The 16,695-nt window shown below is 39.2% G+C and overlaps 2 protein-coding genes and 1 pseudogene across 2 annotated transcripts; all 3 read right to left on the bottom strand.

Annotated features, from left to right (window-relative positions):
* Positions 1-1,115: 1,115 nt before the first annotated feature.
* On the bottom strand, positions 1,116-2,982 carry LOC113155811 (annotated as a pseudogene).
* A 2,922-nt stretch (positions 2,983-5,904) lies between these two features.
* LOC117152805 lies at positions 5,905-7,751 on the bottom strand. The gene is made up of 5 exons (XM_033325900.1): positions 7,700-7,751; positions 7,213-7,533; positions 6,729-6,836; positions 6,526-6,614; positions 5,905-6,072 (listed from the first exon to the last, which is right to left on the bottom strand). The coding sequence occupies exons 2-5, from the start codon at positions 7,475-7,477 to the stop codon at positions 5,905-5,907; spliced, it is 630 nt and encodes a 209-aa protein (XP_033181791.1). The 5' UTR covers positions 7,478-7,533; positions 7,700-7,751.
* Positions 7,752-9,434: 1,683 nt separating this feature from the next.
* LOC113155810 (tektin-4-like) lies at positions 9,435-13,765 on the bottom strand. Its single transcript, XM_026350501.1, has 6 exons — positions 13,734-13,765; positions 10,468-10,662; positions 10,201-10,344; positions 10,035-10,121; positions 9,784-9,919; positions 9,435-9,697 (listed from the first exon to the last, which is right to left on the bottom strand). The coding sequence occupies exons 1-6, from the start codon at positions 13,763-13,765 to the stop codon at positions 9,515-9,517; spliced, it is 777 nt and encodes a 258-aa protein (XP_026206286.1). The 3' UTR covers positions 9,435-9,514.
* Positions 13,766-16,695: the final 2,930 nt, after the last annotated feature.

Here is a 16,695-nt window from a genome sequence, read left to right as displayed (position 1 = left end):
TTCCTCTCAGATTTCTATCCATTGTAAGGTCTGACAAACCAGTGCTCTCTGAACTGGCTTACTGTATATGTTCCCTCACATCATTTGCCACAAGTGTGATCAGTTTTGAGTTGTTGTGTTCAGGTGTTGACACCTGTGCTTTAATTGTGTTTGACTTTTGTCACCTGTGCTCACTATTATGCAGCACAGGTGCATCACAATGAAAATGTGTTGGCAAGTTGTGTCTAAACAGGTGAAAAGTGCTTATGGTTTTGCCAAAAGAGTGATTGATTCAATCAGTGGGTTCAGGCAACTGAGCATTTGGTTCAGACAATAGGGTGTAGTGTTTTACCTACTGAGAAAAACTGTAAACCTCCTACAAGTGCAAAAGCATTGCAGATGCTGATAGCACAGCTAGAGGGCAGATTTTCAGGAAATATTATAACAAAAGAAAGCCTTTAATTGTCATATGTCACATTTACATGTTACAATGAAATTTGCCCTCTGCATTTAACCCATCCCCTGGGGGAGCATTGAGCAGCTACATACAGCGCCCGGGGAGCGTCTCGCTCAAGGAAACACCAGGTGTCTGTGACAGAGTTTGAACCCTGAACCTTCTGCATTCAAAGCAGATGATCTACCCACTGAGCCACCAAATATATGTTTCAATGGTTTTATGAAGTACATCAATTAAACAACAACTGAAGATTATTTAGATTATTTATTAGGCACACGTTGACCAAATCTAGACTACACATTCACATTATCAACAGTTCGATAGTGTTTAAAATTCAGTCAGACTGATGTCCAGAGGAATTTACTGTGGAATATTCACATTTTCAATCTGTGTTGTTTTCGATATGATTCAAAGTAAAAACAACACTCAAAAATAATTTTATTTCCTCCAGCTTAACTAGTTCCGAAAATCCATACACAGTGTATTTCTGCACCATCTCCTCGATGCCTGAACAGGTAATGTGTTTCTGTGTTTGACACTCTGTGTCTGTCGGCCAGTACTCGATCCACATTCTTTCACCTACTGTAACACATAAAGGTACCTGATTTAGAAGAGAAAGCAGAGGACCGGTTCAAATGTTGAAATACTGACAATATCAGCACAAACAGACACAAAGCACTTACGTTTGACTCTGGTCGTCTGGGTAAACGTCTTTGGATCGGCCCATGATCGGGTAGGTTTTGCCTGCGCTGAGATCTAAAGCTACTTTGCAGTGTGGATAACTGAGGAAAGTGCGCAGTTTACCCTGAGGTCCCACATCCAAACTTCCTGTAGGAGAATTTTTTTTTAGTTTTTTTGGATATTTGACATAATTTCTTCCAGTTATATGAACATTTTCCTCACTAGTTATTGAGTTTAGGTTTGGCAAACTTATTTGAACGCTATAATTTCAGGTTTAAAGGAAAAGAGCTCACCTACTTTGATGGCTTCCAGTACCCGCACTAAATAAATGTCCGTGAACAAACCATCTGTAAACTCTTCAATCTGCACTTTGTACACTGAAGACACAGGTTGCAAATTGTTAGCTCTCCTGCTCCTTTGCTTACTCACAACGTCTCGCTCTCACACGTTCTTACCAAAATCTATCCTGCTGTTCACTTCATTGTCACAAGCTTTATCTGTACGCTCGTCGTTGTTGATTTTGCTTATAATTATCTGTATTAGTTTTATTTATTGTACTTACAAAACCTCTGTTTTCAGCTTGAATATCTTTTCATCTTCATCTATTTTCTCTGAAGCAACAAAACATCAAAAAAGCATGAAATGTCTTTATATAAATTCAAATAGAATGGATGAACAGCAGACATCAATACAAAAACAGAGTAAATGAATAGATACTGACACTGTATTACCTGGGATGAGCGCCACTGACATGTTAAATTTCAGACAGTCACTCTCCTTCTCTATCGGTAAAGCGAATACAACGACACCATCTGTGACACAGACATAGCATTGCTTTTTAATATTGTATATGTTATCGTAAGATGATAAAATGAAAACGGTCGCAGGTTAAAAGAACACAAGCTCAGGAAAAAGTTTCTTATTGTCTAGTTGACAAGTGGATTTTTTTCTTGTTGGTCCTAATGTTTCAGAAATAGAAGTAGAAATAGTGAAGAATCTACTTGAATAACTACTGTAACATTTGAACCAGCAAGAAGGAAATCCAGCTGCAGTTGCAGAAAGGCTCACCTGAATGACTGAGAGTCTTTACAGATGCTTTACTTACTGTCAGCGTTGCCTCTCCTTTGCAAGTGGCAGTCACTGTCACATCCTGATTTATATCACTGATCTATGGGGATTTCAAATATACAGAAACACACGGATTAAATAAATAGGAGACAACAAGAATGATATTAATGTGCTACTGTGTGAGTTCTTACTTTAGATGTTCTAGTGGCATAGGGGCTGTTGCTGTTAAGGTTGTATTTTACAGCCTTTGACCTGCCCGGCAGCAAGATATCCACATTCAGGTCGTACTCTGGTCCTTTAGCACTGGACCAGTATGCTGCCACTGCCTGATACACTATTAAAGTAGCCTGTAGAGGAAACAGAAATCGGTCTGAACCCAGATAAGTTCCAAAATAGTGAAACAGTCCTAAAAAATTAAATTAAAACCAAACCAAAGAATGAGTATGAGTTACCTGAGTTGATCCATAACCTTCATCCATTGCTCTCTGCTGTTTGTTGAACCATCTCACAGCATGTCTGGCTTCTTTGAAGGCCTTTAGTGATGCAAGAGAAGAAGATAAATATTTAGTAATGTGAACAATCAGGAGAAATTAAGGCTAAATCTCCTGCCCTTAAAGTTCAGATTCAGGTTTATCATTCAACACTTCCATAAGTTTTGGAAATTAAAAGTTGTTATCCTATATATCCTATTTGTTATCCTCCTGGCTGTAAACAAGACCAAACATGAACATTTGAAGATTTTAAACTGCACAAGCTGGGGACAGTGTTTCAACCTTAACACAGGATTTGTGCACCATTTCCTGTTTTAAAAACATACAGTCCACAAGTCTTTGTCCAGGGCTTTGCTTTGGGCCTGGACTCTTAATATGTAGCTGCTGTGTCTGCACACACCACCACAGCTACAACCAAAACATACCTTTTAGTGCTACGCTACACGCTCCGAAAGCATATAAGGATGACGTCTCACTGGATTTTCTGTTCGATAATTTAATAAACTTTTCTCTGTAGCACTTCATAAATGTCATAAGAAACACACTAGTTGTTTATACAAAGTGTAAAGGGAAAAAACAACAACAATATTATCTTCATTTTAGATGTCAGAAAGTATTTGTGGCTCCCACTGTTTTCTTTTCTGTGGTAACTAGGTCCAAATGGCTCTTTGGGTGTTAAAGATTTCCGACCCCTGTCCTAAATCAAGACAAGACAGAGTTTATTTTGTTTGGTCCTAAAAATCTCAGAGACATGATGTCTAATCACATTCTTACTGTAGATGACTTAGTATTGGCCTCAAGTAATACTGTAAGAACTCTCAGAGTTACCTTTGACCAGTATATTTCCTTTGTTTTATACATAAAGTAAATCTCTAGAACTGCCTTTTCTGAGAAACATTGCATCCTGTCCCAAAGTGAAGTTGAAAAACTAGTCCATGCATTTGCCACTTCCACACTGGACTATTGTAATTCCTTATTAATAGGATGTCCCAAAAACTCCTTAGAAAACCTCCAGTTAATCCAAAATGCTGCAGCCGGAGTTCTGACTGGAATAAGCAAGAGAGATCATATTTCTCCAATGTTAGCTTCTTTCCACTGGTTCCCTGTAAAATCCTGAATTAAATTTAAAATTATGCCCCTTACTTACAAAGCCCTTAATAATCAGGCTCAATCCATTTTATTATATTCCTGAGAAGATAATTATGTTCCTAAGGCAGGAAGATAATGGCATTAGCATTTATTTCTAGTATAACAGGCTTGGAGAGGTCCGCATAAGCCAAAAGCAGGGGCAAAGTTTAAAATGCAACTTCACAATCCTATGTCCAATGATCTTTTAGCATCTTTCTTTTTTTATTTGAATTATGAATTATGAATAAACTACATAGCATGACCATATTTTTTGCAAAGCTTGATTGAACCTCTTTTGAAAACCTCATAATGACGTTATTGATATGAGTTCTTCAAATTGACTATTCAATAACCGCCAAGGCCACCCTCGGTGGCTGTTCTGGTCACTCTGGCTGCAGTTCCTGAAAACAGCACAAATGTTTTTTTGCATTCAAACATATGTCTGTGTTCATGTTTCTGTTTGTGTGCATACATTTGTACTGTATGTAAAACATACCTTGCACTTTGTGACATTTGTATTTACAAATTACAACCAGGACAAATATCAGTATGAACATCAGTGCAGCTGGTACAATGAAAACCACAGGGTTAAAGACCATCACATCTGAAAAAATATAAACAAATCATTCACACAATCAACAACATTTCAGAGCTACTTAAATTTATGAATTTTCTGCACATTCAGATATCTGGTCAAATTATGATTCTGTACAATCCTAAGTCTCATTTTGCTGTTAGATACACTAGATGTGAACACATTCATTCAGTCATTTTCTTGTGACTCTCACTAGTCACCTTGTATGGTCACTCGGTTTGTGTGACGGCCTGTTCAAGGCAGATTTAGACATGTGCTTTTATCTTATCATGTCTTGATGATGAGTTTCACTGAACTCCGGGAGATATTCAGAGCCTTGGAGATGTTTTTGTATCCATCCCCTGACTTATGCTTTACAATGACCTGATCTGGGTTGTTGGGAGTGTTCGTTTTTCTTCACGGTGTAATGGTAGCCAGGAATACTGAATAACCAGTGACTGGACCTTCCAAAGTTTCTTATACTGCATCCCTTGAGATGCATTCACTTCACTCAGGTGATCCCCATTTCACTAAATGTGGGACTACTAGCACCAAATATCTGGACCTCTGTTAGATTAGGTCAGTCATTTTAAAGGGGGTGAATATTAATGCAAACACTGAACTCACCTGACATATTTTTATTTAATTGACATTACTTTGTAGAAACCAGTTTTCACTTCGACATGTATCAGGTATTTTTCTGGTCAAAGTTGCTAACTTTTATTGACCACTACTGATTTATAATGTTAATAAAAGGATAAAACGTCCAATGAGGTGAATACTTTCTATAGGCACTGTATAAGTAAATCTGGCCTCCGTTACTGTTATTTTTTATGACACCGCTTCAGATTGTCGCTGAAGCTGTTGGTTAAGTTGGAGCCAGTTATTACTGATTTATTCTAGTGGTTCCCACCTATGATTTAAGACAGAAAAAAAGCTCTGAAATACAAAAATACATTTATGTTATTTTCTGGTATGTAGTGAATTATTAGATATTTAGACCACTTTGTGTTTTAATGTTTCAATATTTTAATATTCAGAAATACAGACAGGAAACATTTCTTTTATGGAACTTACAGCTCAAACTAAGAGCATAGAATAATTTGTTTTAATGTCACATTAAAGAAATAAGTTTTGTTTTTTTTTATTAATAAAAGTAACATATTTTATTTAATCAATTATAGTCAAGGATCAATCCATGCTTAAAATATGCAGTGTACCACAGGCTTTGCTGTAGTCAAGCCCCTATTCAAAAAGCCTACTCTGGACTCAGGGGAATTATAGACCAACAACCAATCTGCCCTTTATCTTTAACATTCTTTATATTTTATTTATATTTTTATTTTTTCGTATCATATGAGCATCTACACAGCAATAACTTGTATGTATCTTCTTCATCTGTGACCTTGGTGGTTGTGGGGATTTATCCGAACAGTTTAACACTTATTAAATACATTAGTATTAAATTTTATTAACAAAAAACAATAATACAAGTTTTATCATCTGTGTGGACGTTGTTCATCTCATCATTGTTGACTGTAAACTTCATTACAGTAAATATCTTCTGGTGTGTTGAAGTTTTCATACATCTCGTCCTTCTGGGCTCCACCTGTTTTGTCGTACTGGTTGCAGGTGCTCTGCTGGTTGGACGTCCTTTTCTTTGAGTACACTACAACTTCATGATTTTCATAATTCTAAAAAAGAATTTAAAAGATCAGTTAACTAGTCATTTCATTTGTTATATGTTTCAGAAGAAGATGTCCTGTAAAACATAGATCAGATTACTGTGAAGTCCAGTGAAACTGTTCATTATCCAGATTAAAGTCTAAAGCCATGCTGATAACCTACTAAGTTTTCCTCTTATGACATCACCATGACATGATAATTGATGCATTATTCTTCCCCACATATTTGTAATGTACACAACATTAAATCCATCTGGTGCCTTTAATGATGGTCACCATGGACAGTCTGACCAGTCTATAGCTATGCAGCTCCACACACAGCCAGCTGTGATGCACTGCACATTATGACACCTATCAATCACGGCAGCATTACATTTTTCCATGCTGAAAATCACGAGGTGGATTTAATGCTGCAGCTGAACAGTGTAGATTGTAAAGAACATTTCAGTCTTATGTGTCTACTAGCAGTCGTTTTGACTTTGATTTTCTTACATCAGCTTCTTCTTTATCTGCGGCTCTGGTGGTTGTTCTGTTCTCTCTGGCTGCAGTTCCTGAAAACAGCACAGTACAAATGTACAGTTTGTTTCCATTCACATGTATGTGCATTGCCTGTGTGTATGTGTTCATGTTTGTGTGCATACATTTGTACTGTATGTAAAACATACCTTGCACTTTGTGACATTTGTATGTACAAATTACAACCAGGACAAATATCAGTATGAACATCAGTGCAGCCGGTACAATGAAAACCACAGGGTTAAAGACCACCACATCTGAAAAAAAGAAAAATGTCAAAATATCCTTCCTGTTAACTCACAGTAGCAGCATGTTCCTCATTTATCTGATGACATTTGTTCTATTATTCAAACACAGCAGCAGAAATAACACCACATATGAGAAATGTAGCATCACTGTCTTAATGAATGTGTGTTTTAATACAGCTGCTAGTTTATCACATATACATACAGGATCAGTTTTGTTACTCAGGTGGACGATATGATCATTTACACTCATTTCCTGGACTACTTCCTGAATACATACTGGATCCTCACACTTTGACCATACCCACTACGTGCATTGTTTGTAGGTCAGCTGGTCGTACTGCTCCCTCATATAATCAGCTGCATTGTAACTGTGTTGCTCTTTTACCTAGTGACAGTTGAATCTTGGTGTAGTTTCCAAAAGTCCACTGTGAGTCTGAACCACACCAGTATGTCCCAGCATCACCTGCTTTCAGCTCTGTGATGGTCACTGAGAAAGAACTGGAAGAAACATCATCTAGCAGAGTGAACCTGACGTCAGTCTGTCCTGAGCTGTTTTGACTGGTCACCATGTCTGTACAGTTTCTGTGGTGGTCTCCCTTACAGAGGAACTTCCTGTTTGTCCCATGTTGTGGTGGATAGGGACACTGCATAGTTAGTGGACGTCCCACAGTGCCGCTCAGTTTGTTGGACTTCACACAGCACCACTCTGTGAGACAGAAGAGGCTTTGAGCCAAATGACCTAATAACACATCAGCTTTCAAAGTTTAGTGATGAACAAACAAAAACTCCATTTAGTTTATGTACATTTCTATTGATGTGAAACAACAGTGACTCAACTCAGTGTGTGATGAGGTAGATCTGTGACCTCTCACCTCTGACCTCCAGATCAACAGCAGAGAAAACATCCAGTCCTGTGTTTCTCTTTACGCCACAAAGGTACGACCCAGAATCCTTTTGGGTCAAACTGGTAATGGTCACTGTGAATTTTCTTGACTCCTTGTCATCAGTCAGACTGAACTGTGTGTTTTGTGTGTTGTTAGAGGTGATTAGTGCCTGCTGCAGACATGAGGACGGCTGGTTTCCTCTGCAGATGTACTTCGTGTTGTTCTGGTCCTGAGACTCATATGAACAACTGATGGACACTGAACCTCCCTCATAACTTTGGACTTTGCTGGAATTGTCACAGCAGATGTCTGCCAGACAGGGTAACAGACAGACAATATGATTTATTATTTATACTTAAATAAATAATTAAAATATATCATTTTAATATTCATCATATATCCAGGCTGTTGTCAGCTAAAGATGAAAATGTCTTTTTAAAACTGATTCATGTTTACAAAAGACAATTTTAATAGATCAGTGAAAACACTAAAAACTAACTTCAACATAGATATTTTTTTCACACCTTGTTAAATACGATATAACAATTTCTAATTACCTTTCTCCACCTCCACTTTGACTTCAGCAGGGTATTCATCCAATTTTCTACTAATATCCACCCCACACCAGTATTTCCCAGCATCATTTTGAGTAAGATTAGAGATGGTGGCTGTGAAAACCCGTTTCTTTGTGTCATCTCTGATGGAGTATCTGTTTTTATGTGTTTGTCTTGTTGTGATCAGAACATCATCATCAATGCCGCAGTCGTTTCTGCACAAAAACTTCTCATAAGACTCGTAGCCCTCATCATAAGAGCAGGAAACATTAGCTTCTTTTCCTTCATATCCAAACACATCGATAATCTCTGCTGCATCGGTCACTACAAAAAAAAAAAAAGTGAACTTAAAAAAAAGGAGAGAGAGGAAGACACATACCAAAAACCAATATCAAGGAGATATTATTCTATACAATGCTTGTGTTTGCATGAATACAAATAAATGCTATATATAAATTAAAGGGTTAGGAATTCAAAAAATAATTTCTAAATTTGTAAATAAATTCAAAATACTTACTGAAGAGGATGAACAGCAGAATTTGAAGGCACCACATCTTCATCTTTTGTGAGCAAAGAGAAACTACAAAATAAGTTACACTAACATAGAAATGTTCCACCCACAACTTGTGTCAACGTGTCATGTGTTGAACTTTTTCACTAGTGCACTTTGATCAGTTTTTTTTACTTAAGCATCTATTCTGACAAACTCACTTCCTGATTTCTGATCTCTATGTGTGAAACTGAGAAATTACAACATTAATTCATTCTCATATTCTCATATCAGTTAAACTGACTGAGGTGGTACAAAGAAAACAAACTCACCTTCATTTGAATTCACTTAGACTATAGTTAATAAATTTAATATTTATCACTGCAGGACGTGAAAGATGATGTTAGCTTTTAGTTGGTATGTTGAATAGTAGATGAGTGTAATAGTAACTACATTATAAAGTCCATACAGTGTCTTGTATTTGTTCTCTCTGTATATATGTTTACATTAGTAAGTTATTGATATAATGTTCATCTCAATGACACAGTTACTACTTGTAGTGCCAGAAACCCATTTGTATGCCTCATAAAGTAACTTGGTGAAGTTCATATGTGAGTCACGGTGGGTGAGCGAATACTTTTGCAATATAGTGGATTTTCATTAAAACTCATCATCAGCATCATTTACAGATGCATTCACTTCTGCATTTATTCAAGAAAGCTCATTAAAAATTAAAGCTCTGACAGTGACAGTTGTTTTTTAGTCATCTGAGGAAGTGAAATACAAGTAAAGCTGGGGTTCATCCCTGGAGAGCTCCATGTTGGGTCTGAGAGAGCGAAGGTAAAGTCTGGACTGAGCTACTCTCAGTGGAGCCTCTTTGTTGTTGATGGCCTTCTGTAGAACCAGAATATTCCTCTCCTGGACCCCGATCTGCTTCAAGGTCTGTACACACATGGTCACACAATTAATAAACAATCAATAAATCACCCTGTCTGACTGTCTGTCTGACTGACTGTCTCTCTGTGCACCTTTGTAAGCTTCATCTCCAGCTGAGTCTTGGCCTGTACCAGCTCCACACAGCGCTGGCTGAAGGCTTGGTCCACCTTGGAGCACTGGACTCTCAGATCCTCAGTGGTGTCCTGCAGCACCTGCTCCACCAGCAGTCTGACACACAAACAGCTTAATTAAGTTCACTGAAAACTTGAAATCATTTACCACAGTGACGCTTTGAGCTCCCATCACACTGATCTTCATCATCATTACTCTGCAGCACTCTGACCTGAGACTGTTGGTGGCCTGTTCCTCCTGCAGGGCCTTGTTCAGGTTGTCCTGGCTGAACTTCATCCACGACGAGCGGTTACACACTCTGCATCAAACCAGAAGACACAGAGTGTAACTGTATCATTGTGTAATTGCAGATTCACAGACTCATAGCTCACACTCACTGGTCCTGCATGGCAGCTGAGCCTGGGTGGTGCTTTGTGTCTGGACTCCTGTTACTGTGTCTCCCACAGTGGTCATCAAAGCTGTAGGCCTGGTACTTATCAGACCAGTCCAACTCTAACATGTGCTTGGCCTCTCTGTTCAACCTGACACACACATCAAAGATAGATAGATACTTTATTACAGCCTGGTCAATTCAAACATCTAAATGACATTTTATGAATGACGTACATGTCAGGAAATGTACGTTTCTGTAAAGAGACACTCACTTGATCTGAGTGACAACCTGAGCTGTAGTTCTCTTCAGAAGGTCCTGGACGCTCCTGATCAGGTCCACTTCCTGTAAAACACAGTCCCACTGAGCTCTCTGCTGGAGCTGCTTTACTGTTACACTGAACTCAGTATGAGACACTTGATCCAGAGAAAATGACTGTGAGCACACAACTGAACTGTTGTTGTAAAGACTGCAGGTAATCGTTTATTATTATTATTATTACACCAGCTTAATGTGTTTATTTCATATTTTTTCATATTCTATTCGGCAAAAATCTCTCATCAAAAATGGAAATTTAAATTTAAATCTATAATTTAAATAAAGCAACTTAAGCAGACAGAGTCTGGTTCCAGTCTTTTTATCCTGCAGCTCAGATTATCTGTGGTGATGGTGTACGGAGTCTCTGTGGCGTCCAGTCTTTCTCCCAGAAGTCATGTCATTGTCAGGCCAGTTGGAGGATACTGTGATAGTTTGAAAACCACTCAGCTGGGGTGTATTTAGCAGCTTGGTTTTGTCTGGTTACAGATGTTGGCAGGAGCAGCTCCAGCAGCAGCTTTGGCTCAGGCATTGTGTTCACATTCACTGAATTTAAACTGCTGGATACTAGTTAATGTTAATTCATTACAATGATACACTGATCAAATGTCTAATATATGATTTACTTTAACAGTTAAACAGCAGCAGCAGAGAGCTCCTTATGACACGTCAACTAGAGGTGTGATCTCTGTTTGATGTATCAGCCTGTGTGTTTTACAGGAAGTGGTCAAGATCAGTGATATTCTGAAAATAACTAGGGTACAGCTCAGGTTGTCGATCAGATGTCGTGTCAAACTCTGTTAAACTGCCTGATGTGAAAGATAAGCCGAGCAAACATCTTGATTCTAATGAAGATCGTAATCATTTGGGGACAAAAAGTAAAATGACTGATTCAATGGGCAAACGATGAACATGTATATTTATTTACACAAGATTATATTTTGACTTTTTTTTCTTTTTTTGATAGTTGATAGGACAGAGAGTAAGTAAAATGCAAACAGCATTGTTGACACCATGACATCATGGTCTGTTTGCTGTTTGCATTTTACTTACTCTCTGTCCTATCAGCTATCAGCAGGGGAGGCCAAGGAGTCTGGATCGGATCTTTTGTGGTGGAAGGATGTCTGAGTTGTAAAAGTCTGGGATTTGAAGGTTTTGAGTTATGAGAGAATAAGGTCCTTGAGGTTTCTGAAATCAGTGTATGTCATAAGGAAGGCCTTTTCTGTGAGGGTTCTGATGGCTAGTTTGGTGATAGACATAACATGCTCGGGGCTTCCTGCTGTGTCCAGGCAGTTAAACGGATATGCTGCTGCGCCATGCAGGTCTAGGTACTCTTCCCGCAGTGCTTCAGAAAAGAGGGGAAGGGAAGGGGGGGAGGTTTTTAGGTTTTAGCCAATTATGGATCAATTTCTAATCTGCCCTTTATCTCTAAAATTCCTGAAAAGCAATTATGTGACCACCTGCATAGGAATAACTTGTATGAAGATTTCCAGTCAGGATTTAGAGTACATCATAGTACAGAAACAGCACTGGTAAAGGTCACTAATGATCTTCTCTTAGTATCAGACAGTTGACTTCTCTCTATTCTCATTTTGTTAGATCTTAGTGCTGCATTCAACACTATAGATCACAACATTTTATTACACAAACTGGAACATGCCATTGGGATTTAAGGAACAGCATTAGGTTGGTTTAAATCATATCGATCAGATAGATTTGAGTTTGTACATGTTAATTATGAGTCTTCCATGCACATCAAAGTTAGTTACAGAGTTCCACAGGGTTCTGTGCTTGGACCGATTCTTTTTACTTTACTCATGTCTCCCTCAGGCAATGTTATAAGGAAACACTATACATTTCTATTGCTATGTAGATGATAACGTGGCCTGGTGGCTTAATGGGTAGAGCATCAGCCTGGGTAGCGTTCCTGGTTCAAACCCAGACTCTGTTGCCAGTTGTGTCTTTGAGCAAGACACTCCACGCTAGCTTCCTGGGTGCTTTTTGTGGCTGTCCACTGCTCTGAAAATGAAATTTGTAACCCCTGTAACATGTGACATATGACAAAATAAAGGCTTCATCAAATGATATTCAACTATATTTATCTATGAAAGAAGAAGAAAACATCAATTAATTAATCAAATGTGATGCATTACTTCATACATAACACACATATCACATAACACACATATGTTGAACTGCCTTTTTTCACCTGAGGAATATTGCTAAAATTAGAAGCATCACTTACCAAAGTTATGCTGACAAACTAGTCCATGCATTTGTTACTTCCAGGCTAGACTATTGTAATTTACTACTGATAGCATGTCCCAATAACTGCTTAAAAAGCCCCCAGTTAATCCAAAATGCTGCAGCCAGAGTTCTGACTGGAAATACCAAGAGAGATCATATTTCTCCTATGTTAGCTGCTCAGTTTAAAACACTCACATATAGAGCACCTAATAGTCAAGCTCCATTATCTCTTAAAGACCTCATAGTACCATATGTTCCAGCAGACCTTTCTATTCTATTCCAGAGTTTTCCTCTAATGACATCACCATGACATGATAATTGGTGCATTATTCTTCCCCTTATATGGCTTTAATGCTGGTCACCATGGACAGTCTGACTAGTCTATGCAGCTCCACACACAGCCAGCTGTGATGTACTGCACGTTCTGACACCTGTCAATCATGGCAGATTTCATTTTCAATGCTGAAAATCACCAGGTGGATTTAATGCTGCAGCAAGTAGTCAGCAGACCTCATTGTTTGGACACATAATGTTGCTGAACCTGGACCTGACCGACTGCAGCAACCCCAGATCATAGCACTGCGCCCACAGGCTTGTACAGTAGGCACTAGGCCTGATGGGTCCACCACCTCACCCTCCTCTCTTCTTACCCTGATGCTCCCATCACTCTGGAACAGGATAAATCTGGACTCATCAGACCACATGAACTTCTCCCATTGCTCGAATCCAATTGTAAGTGCCTCTGTGTTGTATTCATGGTGTTGAGAGTTTATGGTGTGGTGCAGATTGTTTACTTTTGTTTAAATGGTTAAATGAAAATAGTTGTGTTGAAATGTTGATGTCACAGTGTGTTGTTCGCTGTAATGTGGTACTTGTGTGTGCCGAGCGCTTGCTCTGGCGTGGGGGGACATTATCATGGGGTGATGTGTCTCGCGGGACTTTGGAGATGCAGCGGGAGTAGGCAGGTGAGCATCTCACCACATGGACTGCAGGTGAGCAGATGGCTCCATCGGCACTCTGCTGTGTTGTACTTCAAGTTTGAGTTCGTCTACCACTGAAGCCAGGGACGGACATTTAAGAGACTCAAAGACTTAAGAACTCTTTTCATGACAAGCGGCCAACGAGGTATTTGTTTATGTATTTTGTTTCATGTGTTTAAAATGTCTTTATTTGTTGTTCAAACATGCTGTGTCTGTGTTGTCATGAGAGAGCTACACCAATCTTCATACTCCCTAGCAAATTGAAGCCTTTATTTGGTTTTCTTAAGGCTACACACCTGGTTAGTTCCAATCCCTTGAGCTCCCTTCGCATATTGTGCGTGTGGAATTGCTCTTACTTTCACTATTAAACATAGCTGTGAGTTCCACTGTTTTGTTTATGTTTAAGTGATCACAATCATTCAAGATTTTATTACTGACCACATTTCCTCCTCAAAGATGGTGGTTGCCCACTATCCTTCCAGTTTTTCTTAATGCACTGGACAGTTCTTAACCAAACTTTAGTAGTTTCATCTTTTTTTTTTTGCTTGATGCAGGTCAATAACTTGACCCTTCTGAAACAGATGGTGTTTCAAAAAAAATGCCATCTAACTCCATGAAATCCAGCAGAGAGTGACTGACACAGTGTGTCTCTGTCAACTACTGACCATGTTTTACAACGCAACAGACTTTACATGAAACAAGTGTACAGAGTACCCTTTGGGTGCAACTCTGCAAGAGTGAAATATCCCAATATGTGCAAGTAAGAGTAACCTACACACACTTCAGAACTGATGCTTCCAATGCAATTTTATGCTCACAGGCCCACTGATCCTGTAGGCTAGTAATTGCAGTTGTTACGTTTGCAGAAGTCTGTCTTTTTGTATCACCCAGTGAATTACATTTCTTGGTGGTCTGCAGGATATTATGGCTGCATGTGCAGTGCATCCTGTTTACATCATAGTTTGAGACATAATACATAATTGGTTCGCCAAAAACCAGCACTTCAAAAAGATTTTCCTTCTACCTTACAGCCTCTTTCTGAATCCAATAGAGGAGTTTTTCTCTGCATGGTGGTTGAAGGTCTGATGATATATCTGCTTAAGCTGGATTCGGCACACAGTGTTTCCCCCCTGATGTCTGTGACATAGATGAACCCTGCACAATGATATGATGTTGCAGAATGACTCTCAATTACAGTGGTTGTGCTGTAATGTGGTTTGTATGTTTTGTTAGTAAAGAGCTAAATGTAGATATCGCTTTAATTATGACAATTGTTTCTTAATTTAATTTACAAGAAACATTTTTTGTACTGCAACTACATGGCCTGGATGCTTTGTCCAAGAGTATTTTATGGTGTGTCTAATGAATGCTCAGTGGTGAATATGTGTATTTGCTGTGTTTATGATCTGAACACATTGTTTGGTTTGATTTTGAGGTAATAGTTTGGTTTTGATGTAGTTGGATGTTGGATTTGTATTTAAGGTTTTGAGAAAATGGGTGAAGGTTTCAAGAACTGAGGAAAAACTGTTTGCTAAAAACATAGTATTGTCTATAATATTACTGTTTCCCCATTGACTGCCTCCATTACCGCCATCAGCCATGTTTGTTCTTACACAAATTAGTAAAATCAAAGTTGGTTAAAATGTGACCCAACTGTTCAGACTGAGGTTGCATTGTAAAACATCCGATACGTCTTTGATTTGGGACCACATATGAAAGTGGCTCAGGTCTGATTTTAAAATAAATACCATATTTTCCGCACTATAAGGCACACCGTATTATAAGGCGCACCTTTAATGAATGGGCTACTTTAAAACTTTTTTCATATATAAGGCGCACCGCATTATAAGGCGCATAGAATAGACGCTACAGTAGAGGCTAGCGTTAGTTATGCAACATTAGATGGAGCTGCACTAAAGGAAATGTCAACAAAACAGTCAGAGTGTCAGGAGTTAGTAGGACCAATAATAAGGCCAAAGCAATCTACTCAGTTCAGTGCGTTTATTGCGGCACACAAACAAAACTACAGGGCAAGCATCAGCTGAGCAGTCTTTTCTTTAGAAAAACACAAAAGGAGTCAATATTAATATCTTGTCATGGTTCCAGCCTCGTTGCTGCTGGTGCTTCCTCCCGTGCTTTTATTTTGGCGGTTTCCTGTTTCCCTTTCCCGTTCTGGTCACATGCACTCACCTGATTGGTCACACCTGGTTTTCCCTCACAGTATAAATACCGGCCTGCTCACCTGTTTCCCCTGCCAGATAGTCTGTTTTCAACGCCTGAACACTATCCAGCAATTATCTTGGACTGACCCTTTTTGGATTTCTTGGACTCTGCCTGATCTGGACCCCGTCTCTTGCCTGACCCCCTGGTGCTGTGAGTTCTGTCTTTTCCCCCCTGCTCACGGTACCTAACCTGTACCTGGACCTGCCTGATTCCCTTTCCCGGACCTGTCCCCTTTCTGCTCTGTCTGCCCTGGATTCCCCCTTATTGGACCAGCCTGACCTGACCCTGCTTCCCCTCTGGTTCAGTGAGTTCTCCCTCTGTTCTGTTTCGCTCCCTGGTTGTCCCCTTTCCTGCTCTGTCTGTTTGGACTGCCTTTGTGTATCGACCTGGATTGTCTTTTCGTTTTGGATCTTGCCTGCCGGACTTACCTCTGAACTGCCTAACCGTGTATGACCTGGATTACCCTCGACCTCTGAGCTAGCTCTGTGGATAGTGTTTGGACTACATTCTTGTTGTGCTTGTGTGACTCTTGTGTCTCTGTCAGTCGGCCATTTTGGTTTTGACATTGTCCTCCATTTTGCCCATGTGCTCTCTGTTGGTCGGCCATCTTGGATTTGACATTACTTCCGGTTTCCTACCAGACTACCATATGCACCCTACCTCATCTCCTCCCACCTGGCGACTGTTTCATTGCTTTACTGTGTTCTGTCACTTATAAATAAACTTTGTTTGCTCAG

Source organism: Anabas testudineus, unplaced genomic scaffold, assembly GCF_900324465.2.
Source record: "Anabas testudineus unplaced genomic scaffold, fAnaTes1.2 Contig200arrow_ctg1, whole genome shotgun sequence".
In the NCBI taxonomy this organism is placed as follows: domain Eukaryota; kingdom Metazoa; phylum Chordata; class Actinopteri; order Anabantiformes; family Anabantidae; genus Anabas; species Anabas testudineus.
Note: the sequence above shows the minus strand (reverse complement) of the source record. Positions and strands in the feature narration are given on the sequence as shown.

What these genes read in the sequence shown, in the direction of transcription:
- LOC117152805 (XM_033325900.1), bottom strand. Translation starts at nt 7,477, where the DNA reads ATGCAGTGTCCCTATCCACCACAACATGGGACAAACAGGAAGTTCCTC. An exon ending in CAAATGTCACAAAGTGCAAG is followed by an intron (nt 6,615 to 6,728) that starts GTATGTTTTACA and finishes TGCTGTTTTCAG; the next exon opens with GAACTGCAGCCAGAGAGAAC. An exon ending in CAAAGTCAAAACGACTGCTA is followed by an intron (nt 6,073 to 6,525) that starts GTAGACACATAA and finishes ATTCTTTTTTAG; the next exon opens with AATTATGAAAATCATGAAGT.
- LOC113155810 (XM_026350501.1), bottom strand. Translation starts at nt 13,765, where the DNA reads ATGGAGCCATCTGCTCACCTGCAGTCCATGTG. An exon ending in TCAGCTGCCATGCAGGACCA is followed by an intron (nt 10,122 to 10,200) that starts GTGAGTGTGAGC and finishes GGTTTGATGCAG; the next exon opens with AGTGTGTAACCGCTCGTCGT. An exon ending in TGGAGATGAAGCTTACAAAG is followed by an intron (nt 9,698 to 9,783) that starts GTGCACAGAGAG and finishes ATGTGTGTACAG; the next exon opens with ACCTTGAAGCAGATCGGGGT.